Genomic DNA, 24,963 nt, shown 5'->3' on the forward strand with positions numbered 1-24,963 from the left:
CACCCGATTAATGGACGGTGGTCACTGCTGAATTATTCACTATTAATATACCTTTATGACAAACTTAGCCATGGTCTCCATATTCACATTTATCACAAGCTTAGATACAGTCTCTCAAATTTCTAAAAAGCTGGGATATGATTCAATTCAGCAAATTAATGCTATAGCCTTAAAATGATACATGGCGTTTTAAAATAACCACTGCCTTGATTACAATATTACAACTACTTTATATATCACTAATTTATGTAAATTAAAAGACAATCAATTTGTATCTTACACTTTTTGAAATATTTAACAAATTGAATGAACTTCCTGAAATTAAGACTTCAAAAATTTGTTTCCAATGATGCTGAATACAGTATTTACTCTGGATGACCTTCAACCCCCAACGCAGTAATAACCCAAGTGGCCCACACTGCAATGATTTATATAACCACACTGTCATGACCCAGATGAGCCCTTTCCCCACACTGCCATGACCCAAGCATCCCAACATTGCACTGACCCGTGAGTTCACGATCACATACAGCAACACCACTTGTATGAAACACCGTGCATACCGGGAGCCATTCAAAAATATCCTTATAGTAAGTAGCATTAATACTGAGTGTATAAATTGTCACTGTCCACTGTTCATTTTGCAACTATGGATAAATAGAATCTTCAGTCCCCTCCCCCTCTAAATGCTAGGGTGAAACAGATTCCCACACCACAATTTCCCAGGTCCGACAACTTGGCAGCCTACTAATTCAATTTCTTTCTTTATTATGCACCCCCATACCCATCCCGTGGGCCTACCTATGAGAGTAAAGACCAGTACGATGACGAAGGTGAGGACGTAGCCTCGGTAAGGCTGTTCGCCCTTACCGTAGCCTTTAGCGAAGAACTCGATGAATGGGTAAAGCTTATCCTTACACATGGCCTGCAAGAAAAAAAATCTTGTGTCTCCATGGATGTGTGTGGAAATCAATGAACAAATAACAAATCCCAATATAATATACATGAACCAAAAACCTATTACAGCAGTTATTTTATCCATCAGATTCTCTAGATTTACCTTTTTTATATCTTATTTGTAAAGCTGAAATGCCTCAATTTTGCTTTACTACAGTAATTATTACTTATATAATATTGATAATATGTTTTGTATATGAAGTGTGCTCAGCTCCAAGAGATATTCTTATTGTGTGTATTTATACGAGTGAAATAAGTAGACATGAAGCAAAATAAGCTGAATGCTGCATTCTGCGTGTCCATGCTTTACTTTGGTATCCTTGTATTTGTTCGGGGGTGGGTGGGTGGGGGAAATGTCTTAAAAAAAAGGCTCTGCATGGGTCTGAGAGTGAAGTGTGTATGGAAGAGGAATAAGAGAAAGGAGAGACCCCCGAGTAAGCACGATAGGTGTTTTTTTATTAGATTATAAGTCAGCCCGTCCTATCGAGTTGCCACGTCACAAATATGATGTCTTAAACTGCCGGAATCCGACAACCGATGAACCCACGCAGAGAGAAAATGGTGCTTGTGAGCCGCAATGATATATTGTACATTATATTTTGTCCGTTTGGGATTTTGACGTCAAAATGCTATGTTTATTATTCGAGATGAAAGATGGGTTGTATAACTCAACAACCCACGGCTTAGTTTGTGTGCTTACAATGCAGTGTATTATATCTTCTTCTTGAGATGATATAGGCTTATTCCATGTGTGGAATTACAGAGTATAGGTAGGAGAGGGTCCCCTCCGTCTCCACACTTATGTGGAGGGGTGTGCCTGCTGCATGGGTGACAGCTTCTTCCTCGTATCAACCAACCCTGGCTTTGCACCCTGAGGAGGCCACTCCAGACCGACAACCAGAGCGCAACTCCAGAGTCTCCCGAGACTGATGGATGCCTACTACTACTAGATCAGAGCTAGCTATAAGTTCATTTAATATGAACAACTTATCTCACAGACTGGTTAGTCATGCATGGAATCAAGAGAACATGAGATGAAAGTCTAGTCTACAAACCTACATTATCAAACTTAGGGTAGATTATGAAAATCTTTTTCAATATCTCCGAATGAATCAAATACTGTAATTAAAGAGCATCTCATGCCATTTGGTCTAAAATCATTGATAACTCTGCATTTGCCCACGGCTTCGTGACACCCATCGCCAATTCACGAGTTTTGGAATAATTGTGAGGGACACGTCGTTCGCAGGGGCAAAATGTATAGGTATGTAGCAGAGGTCTAAGTCATGCTCAGTTGCTAATGATTCGCCCGTAAGGAAGAAATGTTCCTGTTGGGAAATGTCTTTATTTAAAATCTAGCTCAAGAGTGACTAGGAAAGTGAAATTTCTGTGTCGATTTTATGGAACAAAGTTTGCTTTCATTTATTGTGATTGAGTTGTGGTATGTAAGGCCATATTTTTCATGTTTTATTATTGAAGAAAATGTATATAATAGGCTATACTTATATCGATTTACACAGAAGAGGGTCCAGCACATTACCTGGAAAACTTTGGGTGCCGAGACAATGGAGGCCAGAGCAGAGGAGATGGTGGCAGCAAAGCAACCAGCATAGATCAGTGGGCCGAAGATGGACACCAGCTCCATTACCTGAAGGGGTCAGTTATATTCTAATACTGTCAATTAAAATGAGAGAGATGGTAAACACATTGACAGAGAATGGATGTGTGGGGGAGGCATCATTACACGGAATGTAGACAAGTGGCAGTCAATACTATAATTTCATGCAAGTGACAATGTATGAAATTTCTATACAAAAAATAAGTTTACGTGCATCATTTTCTAACCCGATTCATCATGAAGGTAGATTATAGTGCGAGAAACAACAGAACTGGAAACATAAGAAATCGATTATAACATTAATACAAGATTTTAACGACTAGTAAGTGTCATTGTAGAGTACGAACACTGCAGTAGATGACAGTATGCTAGCGACGTACCTGAGAGCTGTTGAGAAGACCATATTCACAGACAGTGTCTGTACAATTGGTGAAAGACCAGTCTGCTATTTGAGTGACATTGCCAGTGGCATCCCTCACCGCCACAGCCCCAGCCAACACCACAATACACATGTAGGATATGTAGGTGATTATTATGGCCAGAATCGTACCCTTGGGGATGGCTGCTGATGGGTCCTGATGATCCATGTAAATTAATTAACAAATTCTTGAAGATTAAACAAATACATGAACACTGTGGCTGCCTAATGATATAATTTTAATTTCCTAATTGACTTGAGATATTTTTTATTTCAAGAACTTAATTGCCACAAATCCCAAGTAACTAAATGATTTAACATTGCACTCAGTGGCTAGTTTCTTATTTCCTAATACATTATTATTAACGTGTTAACTCATTAATATATATAATGTTAAATTAATGCATATTTCAACATTTATATTTCTGTATTTTGGTTCAGTGGTGTAAATTTTACAGTAATAATATTTGATAAAAGAATATACAGTACATAAATGTTTACATTTATTTTTAAATTATGTTTCCCAAATTAGAAAGGATATACAGACACCGCTGAATTATTTCAGGTACTCATATATGACTAAAAAGTTGCAACACATCTTAGTCCTGACCACTCTTCCTTGTACATACCTTCAGGTCACCAGAGATGTTGGCGCCAGCCAGGATGCCGGTACAGGCAGGGAAGAAAACACTGAAGACACCAAAGAATCCCATGTTGCCTTCCTCCCCACTCTGGGCTCCCTCATCACGGTAGTCAGAGTAGAGGTTGTTGGACAGCACCGTCCCTGCAGCGAGAAGTACAAGGCATTGGGCATTGGTAAGGGCTCTTGTTCCCTCTCCCCTCACCCTTGTCCCTCTGCTGTGTTTGTCCCCCATTCACTACTTATACTACACGTCCCCTTACTACCTCTCTATAAAAGTACTAGGAGTGCACGTTTGTTGGTCAATGAGTACCGATGTTCTCATAGATTACAGCACAAGTTCTATATACACAGTCATATAAATATGACAGAGCCCATTAGGTTAATGATAAGATACCAAAACCGGGCCAGGATCACTTACCATTGAGTCCAACGAAACCTTTGGCGAACTCATCTTCAGTAAGAGGACCCACGAAGGCACCGATGAAAAAGTCCAAGATGGCCACCAGAAGCACCACCAGGAGAACCACTTGTGCCTGTATATAAATTAGGCTGGTCAAGATATTACGCTCATCAATATTTTGTTTTAGCTTCTATGCAAAAAATACATATTGAACAATTATTTGAAATGCACTTTTGATTTGTATAGGCTGCCAAGTAAATAAAATCTCCTAATTTAATTTACTTCACATTTTAACTAGGTCATCGTGAATCACGTGAGCTCAACTCCAGGAGAGTATCAACAGCCCGGCATCACAACTTACCCTAGCCTCCCACTGCATGCCGATGACGCAGATCGCGAAGAGAATAACTAGGGCAATGCTGCCAATCACCCTAACATCATTTACACCATTGTCGAAGATCAGCAATCCCTGGGACTTCAGCAAGTCATTCAAGGACTCGCAGAAGCCAACAATGTACATGGAGGCAGCAATGGCATTGGCCAGGGAGAAGATTAACCCAATGGACCCTCCAAACTCCGGTCCCAACGACCGACTGATCATGTAGTAGGTACCGCCTGTGGGAGACAAACTTTTAATGACAGGCATTTATGTAGCATTAGAAAGATAAACGAGACATGTAATTTGTTGAACAAAGTGCAGCTTCGGTGACACACGATGCACTGGAACAAGTTAGAATTTACAAGATGTAACAGGTAGTGCAGGAAAGGCCATAATACTGAGACATGTAAAATGCGCTACAAAAGGGTGTAGACGCCAGCATTAACTGGACTGTACTACAAGAAAACGTGGAGGCGCCAAGCCCGATACAGTCATAAATATGACAGAAGATACTTGAGTTAATAAAGCATCACTCAAATTAACCAATGTATAGTAGGCGGATCCAAGTTGATCATTCCCTACAAATATATATGGGGGAATTTGCATGAAAGTACTCACACGCATCCTATTACAAACACACAGGCAAGTTTATATAGACGAGTAACCTACACTCACAGGTACAAATAGGTGAGTTTATACAATTACGTTAATCAGCGCCCGCGACTCTAATCCAGAATCCGGGTTCTTTGGTCACCAAGGGCATGCTGTTATATAATTAGTGGGATACATATGAAATAGTGGATGACAAACCTCCTTTGATCTGGCCGTTGGTGGAAATAGCAGACATAGAGAGAGCGGTGATGGCAGTGACCACGTTACCACTGGTCACAATCAGCAAGCCTTCCACTGCAAATACAAATTGTAAATGTGTGGCCACGTCTGTGGTAGAAAATAATAATAATAAAAACTGCAAACACACACACGTCCACACCTTAGTATATCATATCATGGGTCCACAGTAAACAAAATGCTAAGGCTGTTATGTAACAGGATCAGCTCATGTGTATAAACAAATAAATCTTTGCCACTGTACAAAACCAGTTTTTTTTTAATATATATATAGCTGCGTTCTCTCCTTAATTCTCAGCTAAAATATCCAATACGTATTATATTTATGTAGTTTCACTTACCAACTCTCAATTCCCAGAAAATCAATGATATAATCCCTAAAAATAAATACAATACAAGGTAACAATGAAATATTCAGAAAACAAATAAATGATACAATAATCTTCATACTTCATTTTAATATTACCATTAAAATTCACAACAATTCGTTAAAGCAGGCTAAACGCACATTGTGGGAAAAATCTAAACTGTATAATGTATTATACGCTACCGAATTACCAGTTTTGTTACTTATATCGTTACGGTTATCCTCTGCACAGCAGTGTATTATACCTGTTCCTTATATCTTCAGTATCAGTAGTAGTAGTAGTAGGCATCCATCAGTCTCAGGAGACTATGGAGTTGCGCTCTGGTTGTCGGTCTAGAGTGGCCTCACCAGGCCACTCCAGTATCAGTATGCTTCTACATTATCCACCAACATCAAGAATCTCCAACAATACGTGCCAAAACGTATTGTCAGTCTCTCCTTCTCCCCCTCCCACCACGAGAGACGCGCACCTGCGACTCGCCGGCTCCAATTTACCACCAGCAAACTGCTACTTACCCTGCCGGTTGCTCGTCTACGATTCAGCTTCGCGTCAGTATGACATCGCCGCAGTTATAAACGCCCTGGGCAGGGCCGTGGCCAACCAAAAGCCTCTTGGTGCTCTCTCAGCTCACTTGTGTTTTCCCTTATCTTGATGTTCTTACGAACGGGTGACGGTTAACATTCAGAGCACATTATACCTTCTTTCATTCACCTTTTCACCTTTTTCACATTCACCTTTTTGTCAGTAACGTAAATTCACCTGTATGCATTTTCTTTTTAATTGTGTTAAGCTAAGTGGTCAAGGTTTTTTTGTCAGTGTTTATTATTTTGTGTAAAATTAGTCATTTTTTGTTATATTAAATCTTTTAAAGTTTTTATTCTCGTTTTTTGCCCGTAATTGGTACACCGTAAAGGACTCGGCAGCTTTATTATTTTTTATTAATGTGAGATTTGGTACAACACCTGCCAGGATAGTAACTGCGCTATTCCAGATCACGTCTCAATATATATACAAGAGTTCTTACATTATTGTACAACCACTACCAAACAGAACGTTTCGGGCAGATCCTTAATCCTAATTTTCCCGGGAATACGACCCGCCAAATCGTTTAACTACCAGGTACCCATTCACTGCTGGGTGAACAGAGACATATGGGGGAAACTGTCTCTGTTTCCTCAGCAGTGAATAGGTATTTGGTTGTTAAACGATTTGGCGGGTCGTATTCCGGGGAACATTAGGATTAAGGTGCTATGCGTGCTAGTGGCTGTGCAACAGTTAAGGATTAGCACCCGGTCAATCCTCCCCGGCCAGGATACGAACCCAGGCTAAAGCGCGCGAGAAGCACCTGGCGAGTGTTTTACCACTGCGCCACAGGAACAGTTTATATTCGTGCATAAGTACACTATACAAAATTAAACACCACACACATACCACGATTTAGAAAATAGCAAACTCAATATATAGTTTCTAAAAGAAACTAATAGGAAACAGAAGGGTGAAATCATTGCTTTAGGCAACAGACATTTGGTAAGCGGGACTCTGGACATTATTATTTTTATTATTATTATTATTATTATTTTCTACCACAGACGTAGCCACACATGGACTTCTACCACTTCAGCATATTAATGCTATTACACTCGCATATATAAATTATGCCAGATGCTTTTTGTAATCGAAAATCTATATACATCCGTGACAACATATTTTATGGAAACATGTTCAACGTGACACTAATCCTCCAGCACCATGAATTCTGCAATTCCTGCCTCAACAACCACCATGGAATGTTTAGGAGACACAAAAAACTGATCAGTAGTTCTATACATAATGTCACCCATAATTACACCTATATCTTCGTATCCAGGTGTGAGTACACTTACACACACACACACACACACACACAGAGAGGGACCAAAGAGCCAAAGCTCAACCCCCGCAAGCACAAATAGGCGAGTACACACCAGCTTGTCCAAGACCTATACAGGTCAATTTATGTACATAATTCTAACTAATTAAACCATATACACTGATCACAATCGAATAAACAGCGCATGGTATAGTTTCTACAGACGAAACAGAGGTTACTAATCGTTATTTCTAACACGGCCTTCCAGTAGACTTGCATAGATACTCAAAAGAAAATAAATTACCAGTAATACATTATATACGAAACTTCTAATACAAAAATATTATAGTTTTCATATAATGGGGAGTGTGTGAGCACTTCACGTTACCGTGTTTCATGTATAAATTTAAATATGAAACTTATTTCGTTTACTGCTCAATACCATAGACTTTAAATTATTTATAAACTATGAATGTGGCAAGCATTACTAAGATGGAAGGATGAGAGATTTAAATATTTTCTGTAAGAGTTAAACAGATCTGAACAAATAACCTTTCGTTGTGTGCTTAATGCATCCTATTGCAGGTCGGTAAGCAATCAATATTTTACATCATATAAATAAAAATTATTCCAGTGATTATTTCCAAACCGTCCTAGGATAACTGGTAGCTTATCCTCTTTGTTTTCTCAAGCAGTTATCTCCTCAGCGTCAGGGCACTTTTCACCTTTACAGGTTATCACACGTAGGAACCAAACGCATAGGTGTACTACACTATACACACCGGCCTGTCCTACCACCCATATCACACGTGTACGGATCTATATATACACTATGGTCCACCGCCACACTTTAACTGCATGAGGTCACATACACACTCTGGTCCGGTCCACCATTCACACTACACGTGTACGAGGCTACTTACACACTCCCGCCTGACCCACCACCCAGGGGAGTCTGAGGAAGAGGATAACTCCCCAGATGTTGAGAAGGCAGCGTAATAGTACACCCTGTATCCAGCCGAATTTACCTTCTCCGCTAGATTTTTCCTCACCACTTTCCCTTGACGCCCCGACCGGATCCTGAGGGAGAGAACACAAGGCTGGAGGCAAAAACATGTCTGGGGTGTCAGCATTAAGTCACCTATAATGCGGACGATATTACAATTAGTTTCCTCGAGATATATCGGCACAAATATACTCGTATCTGAATTGTTTCTGTTTACAAATTTAACATTTCAAAAACAGCAGCAGCTCATTACAGCCAAACTAGGCTGCTTAGTTATGGAAAGTTTAATTTGAAAAAATATACTGGTTGCGTTTAATATTTGTGGTCTATTAAAGTATTTTAATGGGTCGAAAGTGTTATTCTCTTTGGTAATCTTAAATATAAAGTTAAATATTCTTTAGTCTCCTGTCAAGACTAAATCAATTCAGCTATATTTAAACAGCGGGTTTGGATGAATTTTGTCTTGGTGTCATCTTTGCTCTCGGTACTGGGAAATATTTCGAGTTTCGATTCAAGAAAGTATTATCTACTACGTCCTATTCTGGAATATTGACTACTGTTTTGGTCATTGTATTTAAATACTAGTAAAATATTCCAGAAAAGGACGAAGTAATGACCCATAATGTCTTCAGTAGCAAAGAAGCCTAATATTTATTGGCCTTATTAATCGTAATGCATGGTTTATTTGGCTCAAGATCACTTGCCATTATCATTCGCAAGCCTCTTTCATAATTTACTCCATAATGTTCATTTAATAGTTTACCTATTCAATTTTGTTTTGTTATTCGCATGTAGACCCTAAATAACCTTTATTGGGTAGATCAATCTGAGTTAGAAACCTTTATTTCTTATGTAATTGTAAACTTTCTATGTATTTTCTTTGTTTTTTTCAGCTATATACCATTCCAAATTTTGTATACAACGACTGAAGCAGAGTATACCTTGCCCGGCGGCGGCTGGTGGAGGTCATCAAGGGTGGGTCTCTGGCCGGCGCCTGGAGCTTGCACAATGCTCGCTAAGTTGCGGTAATTTTCAAGTCTCGGCAGCACTTCTCGGGTCAGCTGACGTAGGGACCGGAATGTGGCTTGAGTGCCTGTGTAGGTATTCATGTTGGATGGGTATGTCAGCGAGTCCACATCCGTGTCTCCTGGCGGGGAAGCACATCGTCCCTCAGTACCTGGACACCATGGGAGAGAAAAGGTACACGTCTGTCATCCGAAAATTTTAAATTTGTATTTTAGTCTTTTCGAACCTTCGGTTGTGGTTGTTCGAACCTTTTCGAACCACCACAACCGAACAGCTCGCCTCCCAAGTGCAAACAACCCGGGTTTGAGCAGGGGAGGAAACAGAGGGACGAGTGGACACACACTGTTCGCCTGTCTGGTCGTGTATTGGGGAAATTAAGTAGGGTAAGACTAAGATGAGCTTTAGGAGGGAGACCTAGCTTGTAAATACGTCAGATCACTGTTCATGTATCCAACTATAGTGTTAAAAAATAGTATTCTTTACTGTCTTACATTTTGTAATGTACAATTCGATTTTTCTACACATTATTCAGCACATTTATATTTTACTCAATTATTACTATTCTGATTTCCCATTTACCACCCCTTTACATTTTTTATTCCGCAACCATTCCATAATTACTTTAGTCACTTCCTGTCAAAAGGACTAATTTTCTTGACAAACGATGCGGGTATTATTTTGTCTTTTCACAAGTGAATTTGCGTGCAAGGGAGTCTGGGACTTTAGTGCAGAAGTGAGTTATCGATGATGTCTGATAGACTGTAACTGATTGGATGGATCGAGGTTATTTTCTACAATGGATGGATAGAGGTTATTTTCTACAATGGATGGATAGAGGTTATTTTCTACAATAGATGACTAGCCACAATTTTTTTTGTACTAAAACATATCTACCTAGTCCAGTGTAACCTGGCATATCCTAATCCAATCTAACTTTATATTTTACAGTTTCACTGATTATACAATGAGCTGTGTGGAACGCCAGTTATTCGACTGCACCCCGACTGAACTGGTCACCTCCGCAAACATTCTCTCAACTCGATCGGACTGAAAATTTAATATCGCCCTGTTATTGACATAATTCAGTGTAGGCAGGGGGCGATGTGCGCACGCGCGTGCTTAAGCACGACTGTGTCCGTCAATTATTTGAGTAATTGAGCTACTCTTGATGCAATTGCAAGCTAGGTAATTGGCACAAAGAGGAATGCAATTTTAAATGTGCGGTTATTCATAATGCTCTCGTTTATATACAAAATGTTGAATCGTGAGTGCTTTTGACTTTTAAATAAATTGATTTCAATACTGTTAAGAAATCTGATATTTATTACGTCCTCATAACCTTCAATCGCAATAGAACCTGCATCATCTTGTGTTAGGGAGTAACCTTGAGATCGACTATTTTATGAGGTCACACCCACGTTCCTAGGTTGACGTAGGTAGCTCACAATCTATTGATTCTGGGTTCGATTCCCGGGCAGGGCAAGACGTTTTGGCACGTTTCTTTACACCTGGCATCTCTGTGCACCCGGCAGTATATATATGTACCTGAGAGTTCGTCAACTGTTCTCTTGGGTGGCTTAATCTTTATCAATCAATCAATCGTCAACTGTTGTTTGTTGCATCCTGGGGAAGGTAGTCGTTGGCTAGGGAGACCTCGATAAATCTTGCATTTCTCGACAACGGAGAAACTTAGGAAATCCAAGTTCAGGTGAGTACAGCAGATTACGCTTTATAGCAAAGTGAGAGTCTGCACTGCCACTTGTGGTTGGCAGAGTGATAAGAATGATGTACGGAAATGGAGGAACACCACAATATACGAGGAATATAGCGGGTAGAAAATATTGAGGCAATAGGATACATCGACAGACTTCGTTATTACTTTATGCATAGACAAGTGGTTCAACTCTCCTTGCTATACGTTGAGACACCATCTATCGCCTTGCTATACATTGTATCACAACTGTCGTCTTATATATTGCGTTACAAACTATCGTTTGCTATATATATTGCGTTCCCAATTATTACCTAGCTATAATAGCATTTTGCCTTACTTGATCAAACTATTAAGGAGTACCCGAAATTAATTTTAGCTTGCATTTACTAATCTACAAATTACTGTCTCTTATATAAACAATATGTAGATCCGTGGGTCTTATGTCTTGGATCTGGTGGTGTTTAATTATTTAAATGGTTGAGCTGTCCAGCTCGATACGTGGCGAATACCTCACGGAATTTTAAGCACCGCATTTGTGATAATATAATTGAGTATCTTACCGCTCAGGTCACTCTTCCCGCTGTTTGTGATCACGCAGCGCGTCCTCATAAACAAAGGCCAAAGTGATTCCATGCACCCGCCAAAACCCCTTGTTTATGAATGAAAAACGGTTTATACACGACTCAACTGATGACGTTCAAACACTTCCGGAACAAGTGCTTCGCTGAAGACGTTTGTTCGAACAACGAGGCTGTAAATGCTCCATCCACGTACTACAAATACAAATAACCGCCAACAAAACCTAAACACCTAACCTAACCTATGACTAGATATGCACAGTATGCTAATATATAACTATTAATTTATATGAGAAAATTCCTATTTTGATTGAACAGCATGATAAAATAGATGAATGCGTCTTTGTGGCCGACCGCTGGATGGAATGGACTTGGTCTGAGGACGGGTTGAAAACCATGTAGGATAAGGTGAAGAGGAGACACTAAAGGCACCACAATAGGTTACTGACCAACCAGCAAGTGCCTTTAATCCTGAACAGTCAGGACTGAAGGTGTATCTCAGTATATATTCGTCGAGACACAGTTACGGTACACCTCTGAGTTAGCGGTCTTGTTAACCAAACCACACACTAGAAAGTGAAGGGATGACGACGTTTCGGTCCGTCCTGGACCGAAACGTCGACCAGTGCACATTGGCGGTCTTCTTACTCTTATTATATGGTGAGCAATATACGCCCGATACAAGAGGATATATACTATAAGCTATATACAACTCACCATATACTACAAGAGTAAGAAGACCACCAACATGCTCCCCAGCCCCTTATGCTGGGGACTTTCTGTTGGCTGTTCCTAATTCCTCTGTGGGAAACCCGCCTAGACCATCGGACCATGAGTATTGGTGTTGCCATGCACTTTGCTGTCCCTATCTCCCACTAACACTAGTGTATCTGCGTTTATGCATCGGCAGACCAATACGGCAACCATGGTCTCATCTATCGTAAATCAGTGAGAAAGATTGCTTAACATGAAGCAGTCAGTGACATCATTAAGAGAAGTTTTCCTTAATGGTTACGTTTCATAAATAAATAATACAGTAATTAATTTTCTTAATAAAATAATATTAACCGGAATAAACCAACTTGGAAAGAACTATTTAAAAATAACGAAAATCACTTGCTTGTTAGGCAAATCGGGCCTTGCATACTAGGCCAAGTAGTACGATTCTGGCTATTAGGTACGACATATATGTATGTCTAAGTATCCACGTAGGAAAAATGACACTAAAATTCTGAATGTTTATTGTTTTTATTCTTATTCTTGCCAGGGTGCTCACAACTAGCAGTGTCCCAGACACCAGTTAGCTGCTACTCATTCCAAGATTTAAACCCTCAACAGTATTTGGGATAAACTATTCATCCATGACAAACTACAAATTCACGATAGCGTGGTTAATAACAGTGCACATGTAGCTATGTACAGTCAAGCCCATTCATATGCACATGAGACCATGCACACACAAGCACATGCAACCGTTCACACGCAAGCACACATGATCAAAACAACAAAAATATGAAATATGAGAGGTTATATAAAGTGTAGTGGGAAATATAAGATAGAAATAGGAAACAAAGATCAATTTAGACCAAAACTAGCAAGATAAGCAGAGAACAGAGCAGCTAATGTAAAAAGAACAAAGATTGAACAAAGTGTGAAGGAGGCACTGATGCTGACAATTTGGGAATAAAGCTGCATGATCCGAGAAATTAAGATAATAAAGGAAGATAGAGGAGGGAAGCTCAGGAATGGGTGGCTACGATAATTTCACTTCTGGTAACCTATTTGGGTCGCTATTTAACCTAGTTGGGTCCCAGTAGCACAGTCGGGTTAGTTCTCGATTCACAATCGAGAATTCCGGGTTCGAATCCCGGGCGCAGCAGAAATGGTTGGGCGCGTTTCCTATCACCTAATGTTCCTGTCCTCTTACCAGTAAATAGGTACCCAGGAGTTAGATTATGGGGTTGCATTCTGGGGAGGGACCTTGATATAAGCCTAATATATACTATATGTATATACTGGTTGCCTGTTCCCCCCGACACAATGAATTATTTAATCATGCCAAGTGAAACTAGCTAAACAGGAAAGCTAATTAGGAAGATATGACGGTGAGCTTATCACTGAAATATGTGTACTGTAGTAATGTATGGGTTACACGAGGAAAGAATGTCACATGAAGGGAGACATATTATATATATATATATATATATATATATATATATATATATATATATATTATATATATATATATATATTATATATATATATTGAAAACAGGCTAGAGTTAAGGTACTGTATTTATTAGGGTGTTTAGATCCAGAAACTCTCAAAGGGATTTCAAGTCCCATCACTAATCATGAGCACATCTCCTGTGCCAGGTAAGTACGACGAGCTCACTATGGCCCGTGCTGCTTGGAGCTTTATGTTCCGAGTAGCCGAATCTAAAACAACATATCACAAACATGTCACATTCTCCAGTACCAGAGCTAAAGATTTAAAAAAATGGTGGATAAGTACTATTAGAAAAAATGGCAGGGTTTCACTCATGCTTAGAAACGTATATTACACACACCGTGAAGACAGGCGAGCAAACAATGAGGCGAACAAAATCACGATGCGCTGATCCGGCCGGGTTGAAATAGAGGGTTAGCAAGCCGGTGAGTGGAACACTACACCAAAGTGAAATAATGCAGGCAAAAAGTGAGTAGGATTGCTAGAAATGTCTGGTCCTTTCATGCTAAATTGCATAATTCTTTCTAGTATACTTGGGAGCTTTAATTCTTTCCTGTTCATGATTCTTATACATCTTGGGATACCAAGAATTATACACATAGCTTCATATTAAATACTAGTTAGACTAGTATAGTTCGGGGACAGGTGGGGACGTTAACCACGTATATGGCGCGGTTATCAACTAAGGGTCTAACAAATATATGAAATATCTTTACATATTTAACACTGATGTCAATATTCCTACCCTTCATTTTTTTCTTATGGTTGACCTCGGCCGCCTTCAGCTGCTCCTCCGTGTCCACCCGGTTGATATGGAAACAGTTTCCTGTTCTTCCAGCTCAGCACCCTCTTCATCTTGGCTCCGGCTTCACAAACACTCCAACCAGATACCACTCAAGACCGGTGCCCTAAAGGGTAAATTCTGTCTTCTGTAAAGCGACAAAAGTTATCTTTCTTGCTGTAACTGTCAACAGAAGTATTCAGTGTTCCCAAGTCATCAGTTTTCCTCCGTAGCATAGAAGATGACTCCTTTGAACAGACTTACATGTATAAGAAGTATTCATTATTTCTCAGTATTCGCAAGTCATCAGTCCTTCATCCGTATCATGAGACAACTCTAGAGGCGAAGCTGTTCCTAGAGTATTGTTGTTCCAGAGAAGACATCTCATCCACTTAATGCTCCAATCGCGCCCATTGAGAACCTTATTACTAATTTCTTCAAAACAATAAAAATGTTGAGCCTCTTTTTAATGTTAATAATTACAATCAAAATAATATTTTCATAAATTGTTCTCTGCAGCTTCTCCATTACTCTTACACTGACCGAGTTCATAGTGCCTACCTTCGTTATCTTCAAGGTGAATCAAGATGGCGACGACGAGCCGCACGAGTGTACAAGACGCAGGTCTCGTGTGTACTAACCCCAGCCAGCCCCTTCAAGACCATATGTAACCCCCCGTCACCAGACGGCACCAGTATTCCTACCACCAAGCTCAGTACCCGAATTAATCTTTTGTATTCATCACGTAATATATTATATATTTCTAGTGGTTGGGGTCCTACTTGATTGGGGTCAAGTTTACCTTCATGAAAAACTTTTAGCAAAATGTCATCTTATGTACTTTACTTCGTAAGTAAAGATTATCAATACTGTATATCAATATGAGTGTTGACCATGGTGGCTCGACCCTCACTCAAGGTGCCGCACTTAACCCAGCATTATCCTTAGATTAAATACTACTTAAAATGTGTATTACAGACTACATTGTATTACAATTTATTGAAATAATGACGTCAACTTTGGGGTGGCCTTTACCAGACCCAATTGATACTTTAACTAATATCAATGTATTGGAAATTTGTAACCAAAATTTCCTTCAAACTGTGCTGACTTCCTCTACAGTGCAGTGATGGCCAGAAAAAAGTGTAGTGCTGGAAATTAATCTAGTAATATAAATATAAAAAAATGCTAGTAAGGCGCAAATTTGGCAGACTATTCAGTCTGACCAGAAACCAGATTATTCTGGTTTGATTGCCCTGCAAAAAAAAAAAATGAAGGCTCCATATCCTAAACTGGCCTCAAGCTGATTTGAAGTGGCTCCGTCCGATTAACTGTTGACGATGTTGTTGTTTTAGATTTAGCTACTCAGAACGCAATGTCCATGTAGCACAGGCTATGGGTGAGCCCATAATTGAGTTCGGTTATTCGCGATAATCTTGTTACTCTGATATTTGGGTCAAAGTTTTAAATGGAGGTGGGGTTTCCTCCCTTTTTCCCGTTTCGTTTTCGCTTGTTTTAGTCGTGTTAACGCTGTTGACGAGAGCCCCGACTTTTTTTTATTGAGCACCTCACAGGATATTTGTCCTGTGAGAGTAGTTTAGTCACTACCCTATACTTTACCTTTGAGTAGTAGCTTTTTGTAAAAAGAGGTCATAGTCAGACCTTAGCGTTTGTTTACCGACTTTTTACCGTTTCCATTTATAATCTATATAGAATTATAACGATATTTTTGTTTACAGAATCACTTTGTACTGGAAATGTTTTCTATAATGATTAAGCATTAAATAAATAATAACACTTAGCTTTTATATGTAGCTAATTTGTTTATCTACTAGAGAGAGAAAATATAGAGTTTCAAGAATTTCAGGTATTATAAAATTAACAGTTAAAACCTACCTGTAAACGGCTGAATTTTCAAACAAATCTAAGACGTAATTAAATATTCTAGTGCATGACCCTGTGGCTTTGTCCACATGTTATACATTTTATGTGACTCAAATTCACATACAAGCTGAACTCCTATAGAGGTTCAGTAGCTTAGCAATATCAGGTTTAGTCAGGCCTCCTGACCACACCTTTTCCCTAAAGAGTATATTTTTGTCGTGGAAAGTTTGTTATTGATGTGTTTGCTTTACGTCATGGGACTCTGAGGTTACTGATGTAGTGTTGATTATTCACGATAGGTTGCAGCATAATCCATAAACACTGAATGGTTCCAGAGCTGGGAATGTGTTACTTAAGACCATATGGCTGTGTAGTCTGGGGGGAGGGGCCCACGATAAATAATAATAGACAACTGTAACAACAATAATAATAACTACTAACATGTTGAAATATACTGTATTGAAATACGTTAATGAATACTAGTAGTTTGTCTTGGAGAAAGCTCTAGTTTAATTATTAAATTGCAGAGAAGACAGTTTTGTGATGACGGAATTAGCTCTGGTATAAAGTTTCCAGAAGTTTACTTTCATCTACATTATATCGTGTTATTACTGATAATGTGACCAAGATTGAAGAAGTGTGTGTAACAAGGTGAGAACACAGATTTTGTCCCAATTTGTCATTAATAATCCTTAGGTGTGATTATGTACTGTCTCGAGTGATGTATTGTATGTGCTTTGCTACAAATAATTGATCCTTGGTTTGGTGTTGGGCTTAATCAATCTCTGCATGGAGAGTTATTATGGTCACCCACTTAGTTTACCGATCAACAAGTATACTTAGTTTGTATAAGTATACTTATACTTTACCGATCAACAAGTATACTCTTGAACACAGTGCAAGTTGAGTAAGTACGCTCTCATAAGTGTATATTGTTGCGTTAAGGTAGGTACTGCAGTTACACCCAGCTGATGGTCTGCTCACGTAGCATAAACAAAGCCGCATTTAAACTTTCAATGTGACTATGGGAAAACAGGAGTCAAAAAGCAAAAGTAAAAACAAAAAGTTAATTGAATAAAACAAAATAAAAAGGAGGGGGTAGAAATAGCCTGAGCTATTCTATACCTTTGAGATGTATTTTTTTCTTGTCTCAATAAGCATACTTGAACTTGTTAACACCTGCAATACATCTATCTTTGTACACGTAATATAAGACAAAAATAAAATAAAGTCATTAACACTAATTTCAACTTTCAATGACCCAGACACTGAAAAACAACAAAGTATAATATGCAAAGAGCTACAATATATTTTTACCCAACACGACAACTCTTTACTGAACTGCCATGGCAATTTACCAAGACCAGAAGTGTTGACTCCTGACAAGTGCCCGAATTGACCAGTTCGAGAAAGCTGGCCCTGCCTGACGTTGACTATAGGCTTGACCTCCAAGAGGACGGTGGCGTGACCATAAACTTCCGTCTCGGTGATTACACATCACAATAACACATTGTGATTACACATCTACCGTCAGTGCAGGAACATCACAAAACGAACGAACATAGACTGTCGTGTTGCATAATACGATACACTTTTATTATACAAATGGAAGTTACATGATCCTGTGGTCCTGGGTTCGATCCCAGGCGCCGGCGAGAAACAACGGGCACAGTTTATTTCACCCTATGCCTCTGTTACCTAGCAGTAAAATAGGTACCTGGGTGTTAGTCAGCTGTCACGGGCTGCTTCCTGCGGGTGGAGGCCTGGTCGAGGACCGGGCCGCGGGGGCACTAAAGCCCCGAAATCATCTCAAGATAACCTCAAGACAGCCTACATGAACTGAATGGACGTTGAGTAATCGATGCGGATAATTACTCCCCAATAATGCGGGTAATTATGTGACAAATATACACCGAGAAACGGACCTCCAAGTTTTCTTTCAAAAGTCACACATACCACATACAAGGGGCAATAACTTCAAGCTCAACAAGCCACAATATAGGACAGAAAAACATTTTTTTCCCCCAAAGAGTTATAACACATGGTACCGCTTACCCGCCCGAGCCATAAATGCAGACATTGCTACAGTTCAAAATCCAGCTGGCTAAACATCCTCAGGAACAATGGAGCTACCTCTGACAAGCCCCCGGCTTCCTGTACCTTTCGTGGGCACTAGAGAGAGAGCTGGTGGTCCTCGGGTTAGTATAATCCCGTGTGCAAGTGACTTTAATGTACCTACCTGGTCAAGGTCTGTGGGCCACACTGCCCGGCTCCCACGCGTCTCAAGCTCTTCTGCGGTAACACCTTTATTTTATTTTATTATAATGAACTTTAAAAGTTATTCTTTCATCCTCATTCCAAAGTAAAGAACCTAATAAATATAGAGAAGATTTGTGCTAAAATTACTGATCTAACCGTTATTCAATAACGTATATAGAAGACATGTGACCTCATAAGTAGGCCAAAGTCACGTCAAGAGAAAATCTAACCACGTGTTGAAACACACAATTAGACAATATAAATCATTCCGTTGTTTACGATGAACGAACGAGCAAATATATAATTTAATTCATTCTATTGGTATAACTGACTTTTGCGTCAATTTAAATTTCATGACAATTCCTTCGATCATGTGCATTATCAAATTCCACGTAGTTTTAATTTTATCTAATGCTTATCAGTTTAAGTATTGTTACGCAGACATGAAAATATAATTAATACTAAAATTCATATTATTATTTTAATAATTTGAAGGTATATCTCATGTGCGTGGTGCCACCTACACCGCAAGGCTTTGTGACTCACTGAAGTCTGAAATTATTGTTTTATTTTCCATAGAGTTTCTAGTTGTTCTTAATATTAAATGTTCTGAGTGAGGGGACGGGGATGAGTGGACACCTAACATCAATGGCTTATGTATAAACATCTTGAGAATCGACTTGAGAATGGTCCAGGACGGACCAAAACGTCGTCGTCCTTTCACTTTCTAGTGTGTGGTTTGGTCCACATCAATGGCATATGTTGCTTTAAAAGAGGGATTGTATCCATTTGGTGGATAATAATTAGATATTAACTCATCCATCAATTGGTGACTGATTGAACATTGAATCCAGGGGTGAAGGTTCTGAGCTTTTATTCATCATCAGGGTTGCAAAACTTAATGACTGACTTGATGTGACAACCATAGATGTTAGATGCAACTGGAGGTGTTGGAGTAACTGCAGTTTTAGTGACTGAGGGTGTTGGTGTGGCTGCTGGCCATGTAGTGGGCTTTGAATAATTCTTTATGCTGGCATGTCTTACTACCTTTTGCTTTTCCATGAAGGTGTTGTGGTAAGGTGCTATGTAATTTTCAGCAACTCTCCTAATCTGTAAACTAAACTGATAATTCAGGTTCATTTCTGTTGCAGTTTAAATCACTTTGTTCACTTCCGCAAAGAACTTACCCATGTGCTTCAGTCAATGTCCATCTTGGAGTCAGAAGTCCTCGCCACTTCTTTTTCTTGTTTATGTGTCAGCTCCATGTCCACACAGAGATATTCCTCAAAAGGCTCTATTTCCAAGATTTCACTTTTTAGATTATTTAAGAATTTCTCTCCAAGCCTTTGACCCAGTCTCATAATCTTGACCATTTGAGGAATTCTACAATAAAACTACTGAAATCGTGCACAGACATTCCATATTTTCTGCCAAACAAAATTCAGGTCATTATCTTCACTTTATTCCATGCTCAGCTAATGTTCTTCAGAGCAAGCATAGTATACCTGCTATATAGTTATACTGGGTTAGCAATTTCTTATAATTACAGTACAGTAAGTACTGTTACCTGGTTGATGTACTGTACAGTACATCAAAATGATGTACTGTACTTTAATGTTGTAGCTCTTCCAAATTTCTTAACGGGAAGCCTTATCTGGATTATTTGATGAACATCCTAAAGCTAAACATCCTGATGTTTAGCTTAAAGAATGATATAGTGCCCTGATCAATGGGCTAGAGTAGCGACAAACTTTACATTAACATTACGGTGAATGTCCAGCAGGTGTACCCCTTGTCCTGGACACTTCCCTTCAATTATTTTGACTTCATTAAAATATTTAAAAAAAAATAAAGAAATTTTCAATTAATGACTGTAATGAGCAAGATATTAGCTTGAGTGAACATCAAGAATATATACTCGAGTTTGTCAATGCATTCCCAACGGAAGGACACTTTTGTTGAGTGAAACATTATATTGTGATGGTTAATGGAATTTATTTTATTGGGAATTAATTATCAAAATTTGAGGATGAATACTGTATTAAATATTATATTTATGGATGTCATCAAATGGAAGAGAAAACAATTATATATTCCCAACCCAGCATGATAACAGCTTGTATCCAAAGAGAGAATACCTTGAAAAATATGTACATTAACAAACTGTGGAATATTAAATATTTATTCTTTTATTGATCTACATTATTTTGAATGGCTGGAGAGTAGAGGAAGCATAGATTAACAAGAATAATTTGTGCTAATTTTTGGGTTGTCTTCACTTTTGGCAGTCTCAGGCTCCCACACACACTCTCCCTTCTCATGTTTGAAATTTGTTGGGGTTAGCCCATTGTAAATTTGATTTACGTTACTTTAGCAATACAGTATGTATAACAATGCATATGTATTTATGATTTGGTATAATCAATTTTTAAATCATTTATATATACACTGGACAAAGAATTGGTAACCAAGGCAATACTTAATCTAATCTTACTTTAGTAAGATTAATACACTTTAACTGGAACTGGAATAACTGGAAAAATAACTAACAAAATATGTAATTTTTGTTTAATGCTTGAACATTATTTGTGAAAAGTATCATTATATATTAATAACCTAATATAAATAAATAAATTACACATGCATTGGTTGTATCAATTTAATGGCTATGTTTTTAATATACTTGCACAGTACAGTACCGAGCCTGCACAGTACAGTACCGAGCCTGCACAATCGACACTTAGCAAGACAGTGTCCGCTAAAATGTCAGTTGTCTGACAAATTTAGCAGAAAATTTTTTATGTACACGTTTCTATTGCTGGGTGTCAGACAAAGTGTGCAAGTCTCACACAATTTGTACATTTATTGGATAAACATACTCTATAGCAATTGGATAAAATATACATTTCTCCAATAACAAATTATAGTTAACAGACACCATGTATTATACAGTCATCACACAAAATGTAGATACGAGACCAATTGTAGAATTGTCCAACATATTAAACAAATACTGTATAGAGATCAAATATTTATTTATGAAATGCTCAAAATGCATATTGTTATCAATCAAATCAAATGTAATTATTAGACAGGCCAAATTTATAATTGCCAAAGAAACTATATGCATAATTATTATACACACCAAATGTATAATCATTATATTAACCATACAATGTCCCTCACATCAACCCAACATTACTTATTGTACTATCACAGAAAAATTACCAAAAATAAAAGGCTTATTGCTTTGTATATAAATTTTGCGGACATCTTTAAGGGTATGAATATAAAAATGAACAAGGGAATGGCATGAGATTGTTCACTTTTTTTGTTCCCCATAACCTTCTCTCCATTTCCAACCTCAAGAGGCAAGAGGAGCTCCCAGTCTCATCAAGAGATCACTTCAACTGTCATGTCATGGTCTCTCGTAGCAGTTTGCCAAAACACTTTGCATCTTACATACTAACTTTTGTGCTGTTCTTTATTTGCTCTTTAACCTGCCACATCCGTATAATCACCCCATATCATTACTGTATATGTTTTTCGTTTACATGTGATACAGTACTACTGTATATTCAAATTAACAGCTAAACCCTCTTGCCTCCTCAATCTGCACTACAAATTCATTACATCTACATAATGAGTATCTATAAACTGTATCTATAGCTTCCATGCCCTATTCCTTTGTGGAATATAAGGAGCAACTTAAAATAAATTTCTGACATTCTGTTACTGAACGTCTCCACACTGTCTTTTGAAAATATTTATTTTAAACATTTCCTGAAGAAATTCATTAATAATAAGTACTAAAGACTGATCCCATAGCTCATAACTTGGTACATCTAGCACCATTAGTATTGTTAGTTCCATAGCCTATTTGCATACCTAGCAATTTTAAGAGCAATATTTTATAACTTAAGGAATTCTTGCTACTTCAGGATGAATTACAGAGATATGGATGAAGGGATGAAGTAAATTGATAATTCTTGAACAAAAGTATCAAATGGCTGTAGGATACATCCTGAGCACCTTGGAAAACATGTAAATTTAAATAAGAGATGGAGGAGTGCTGGATGAGCAACACACAATGGTTGAAGCAGTGTCCAGTGTAGCACCGAGTGCGTGGGGGTTCTCAAGAGTAGAAGGTAAGAACTGAGGACTGATTGCCACGGAGGAGGAGGAAGGGTGGCATCTGGTGCGTGAGGGTTTCCAGCCAAGCCATGTAGAGTGGCGCCGACACCGTCCCCACAGCAGGCATGGGCAGGGTCCTGTCAACCATATACACATTAATGTCTCACTCATATTTGGAATTGACAACCTTATCTATTAATCCATCAATAATATTAAGATGTAATCCATATTGCACACATTATTTCAAGGGAAAATTTGAGTTAATAAATGCAAAATTCTGAAGCATCATTTAAATTATAGTACAGTACAGAATTTCTAATAAACAATTTAAATATTTTATTATGCAGGTCTTATTACTGTATACAGGAAGGTTAATATACAGTAATAGAGATGATTACTGTGCAGTATAAAATTTGAGAATTAAAATATTAAAACTACCTACTGCATATATGGGTTTACACAAACACAGGAGAAAGTAAGTAGGACTAACATATAATTTCAAGACAATTTACTCTATTTGTATAAATGACACCTGTCAACTTGAGTTGGGTTATTTGTTTAAATATGCCAATAAAGAAATAAAAAAAGAGGTGCAATGTCATTTGAATAGAAGTGTGAATTCTTACAACATAATCCTCAAATGAGGAGAAAATTCAAAGTTTGCATGAGACTGCTATAGGTTATTGCTTATCAATGATGTCAGTATCATGCAATACGTGATCTATACAACGAGCTCTTGGTAGTAATACAGACATGGACCAGCAACAGCTAGCAAGTACTAGGAAAATGTTTTACCCCTTTTTTCCTCCTGCTTCTATTTTTCTCACCTCCCCTTCCCACACACACTCTCACTCTCCCACCTTCCCTTCCTAGTAAAACAATATAAGTTTGTCTTAATTGTTATATATTAGTGCGCTTTATTAATAGGCTAATTATAAAGGTGTAAGGTGGAGTTAAAGTCATCTTTAGGGCAGAGCTCTCATATGGTCAGTGGGGGAGTATCTTTTTTTATGGGGAGTTCCTGTTGGAAGAGGAAAGTGTTTTTGGTGGCTGTGCTTATATTTCTGTTAAGGGCTTGGAAATGTGGTGACATACATTGCCCCAAGTCTCAGTCCTGAGGGGCTTGGTTATCGTTTATATCGGTTATCGTTTATCGTTGGTTAATAGTCTTTATCATTATAGCTTTAGGTTGGCTATTTCTTCTCTCGTGGCATCCCTGTATTTTGTCCGTTGAGAGGAGTCATTTGTTTGATGAATGGTATATGATTTTCTGCCCTCAGTCTGTCCAGAAACTATCTAGTAACAGTCGGTCCTCCTGATTCTTTCATTCTCTACATCCCTTTTTCCTCCTTCTCCATCCCTCACTTACCCCTCCTTTCCACCCTTTCACTCTCCCTTTTCCCCAAACATGCAAGCATGATCTACAATACCCAAAAAACTTTCCCAACTCACATAACAATGAAAGAGGCCTCTCTTGAGTGTTCCAGCAGCAGCTCCCTCAGACGGATGTGGCGGTTGGTCTTGTCCTTCAGAGCTACTAACTCTGACTCCGTGATCCCCTCACAGATTTTGACTGGAGAAAAAAAAAAGTCATGAAAATCAAAGGGTTCAAAAATGGAGATGGAAATTATAGTGGTTATAATTATTGTGGTAGAAGAATGACAGACCTATTCTGTTACCAAAGTTATCATAATTATTATTACAAATTAATTATGAACAAATAAGTTGTGTATGATTCATAATTTGTGAACGTACTGTGAAATGAATAAGAGATTTCTAGGCAAATCTTGCCTAGAACTCCTAACTCGCATACAACTCAGAAACTGTAAGAGACACTCCTATCACTACATACCACCAGCATCTACAGACTT

The 24,963-nt window shown here is 38.5% G+C and overlaps 1 protein-coding gene and 1 pseudogene across 3 annotated transcripts in view; both read right to left on the reverse strand.

The window, feature by feature from the left end:
- The window catches only part of LOC138350882 (bumetanide-sensitive sodium-(potassium)-chloride cotransporter-like), a 38,153-nt pseudogene extending 19,248 nt beyond the window's left edge, over nucleotides 1-18,905 (reverse strand).
- The window catches only part of LOC123763023 (bumetanide-sensitive sodium-(potassium)-chloride cotransporter), a 91,457-nt gene that overhangs the window by 19,248 nt on the left and 47,246 nt on the right, over nucleotides 1-24,963 (reverse strand). For 2 of the 3 annotated variants that reach the window (XM_045749959.2, XM_045749958.2), the window contains exons 19-20: nucleotides 24,545-24,665; nucleotides 21,127-23,229 (exon numbers count right to left, since the gene is read on the reverse strand). In XM_045749959.2, coding sequence (XP_045605915.1) covers nucleotides 23,094-23,229; nucleotides 24,545-24,665 — 257 coding nt within the window. In that variant the 3' untranslated portion in view covers nucleotides 21,127-23,093. Of the gene's footprint in view, nucleotides 1-21,126; nucleotides 23,230-24,544; nucleotides 24,666-24,963 lie in introns of those variants that run through there. The other variant, XR_011222285.1, reaches the window with a different exon arrangement.

Source organism: Procambarus clarkii, chromosome 47 (genome assembly GCF_040958095.1).
Source record: "Procambarus clarkii isolate CNS0578487 chromosome 47, FALCON_Pclarkii_2.0, whole genome shotgun sequence".
Taxonomy (NCBI): domain Eukaryota; kingdom Metazoa; phylum Arthropoda; class Malacostraca; order Decapoda; family Cambaridae; genus Procambarus; species Procambarus clarkii.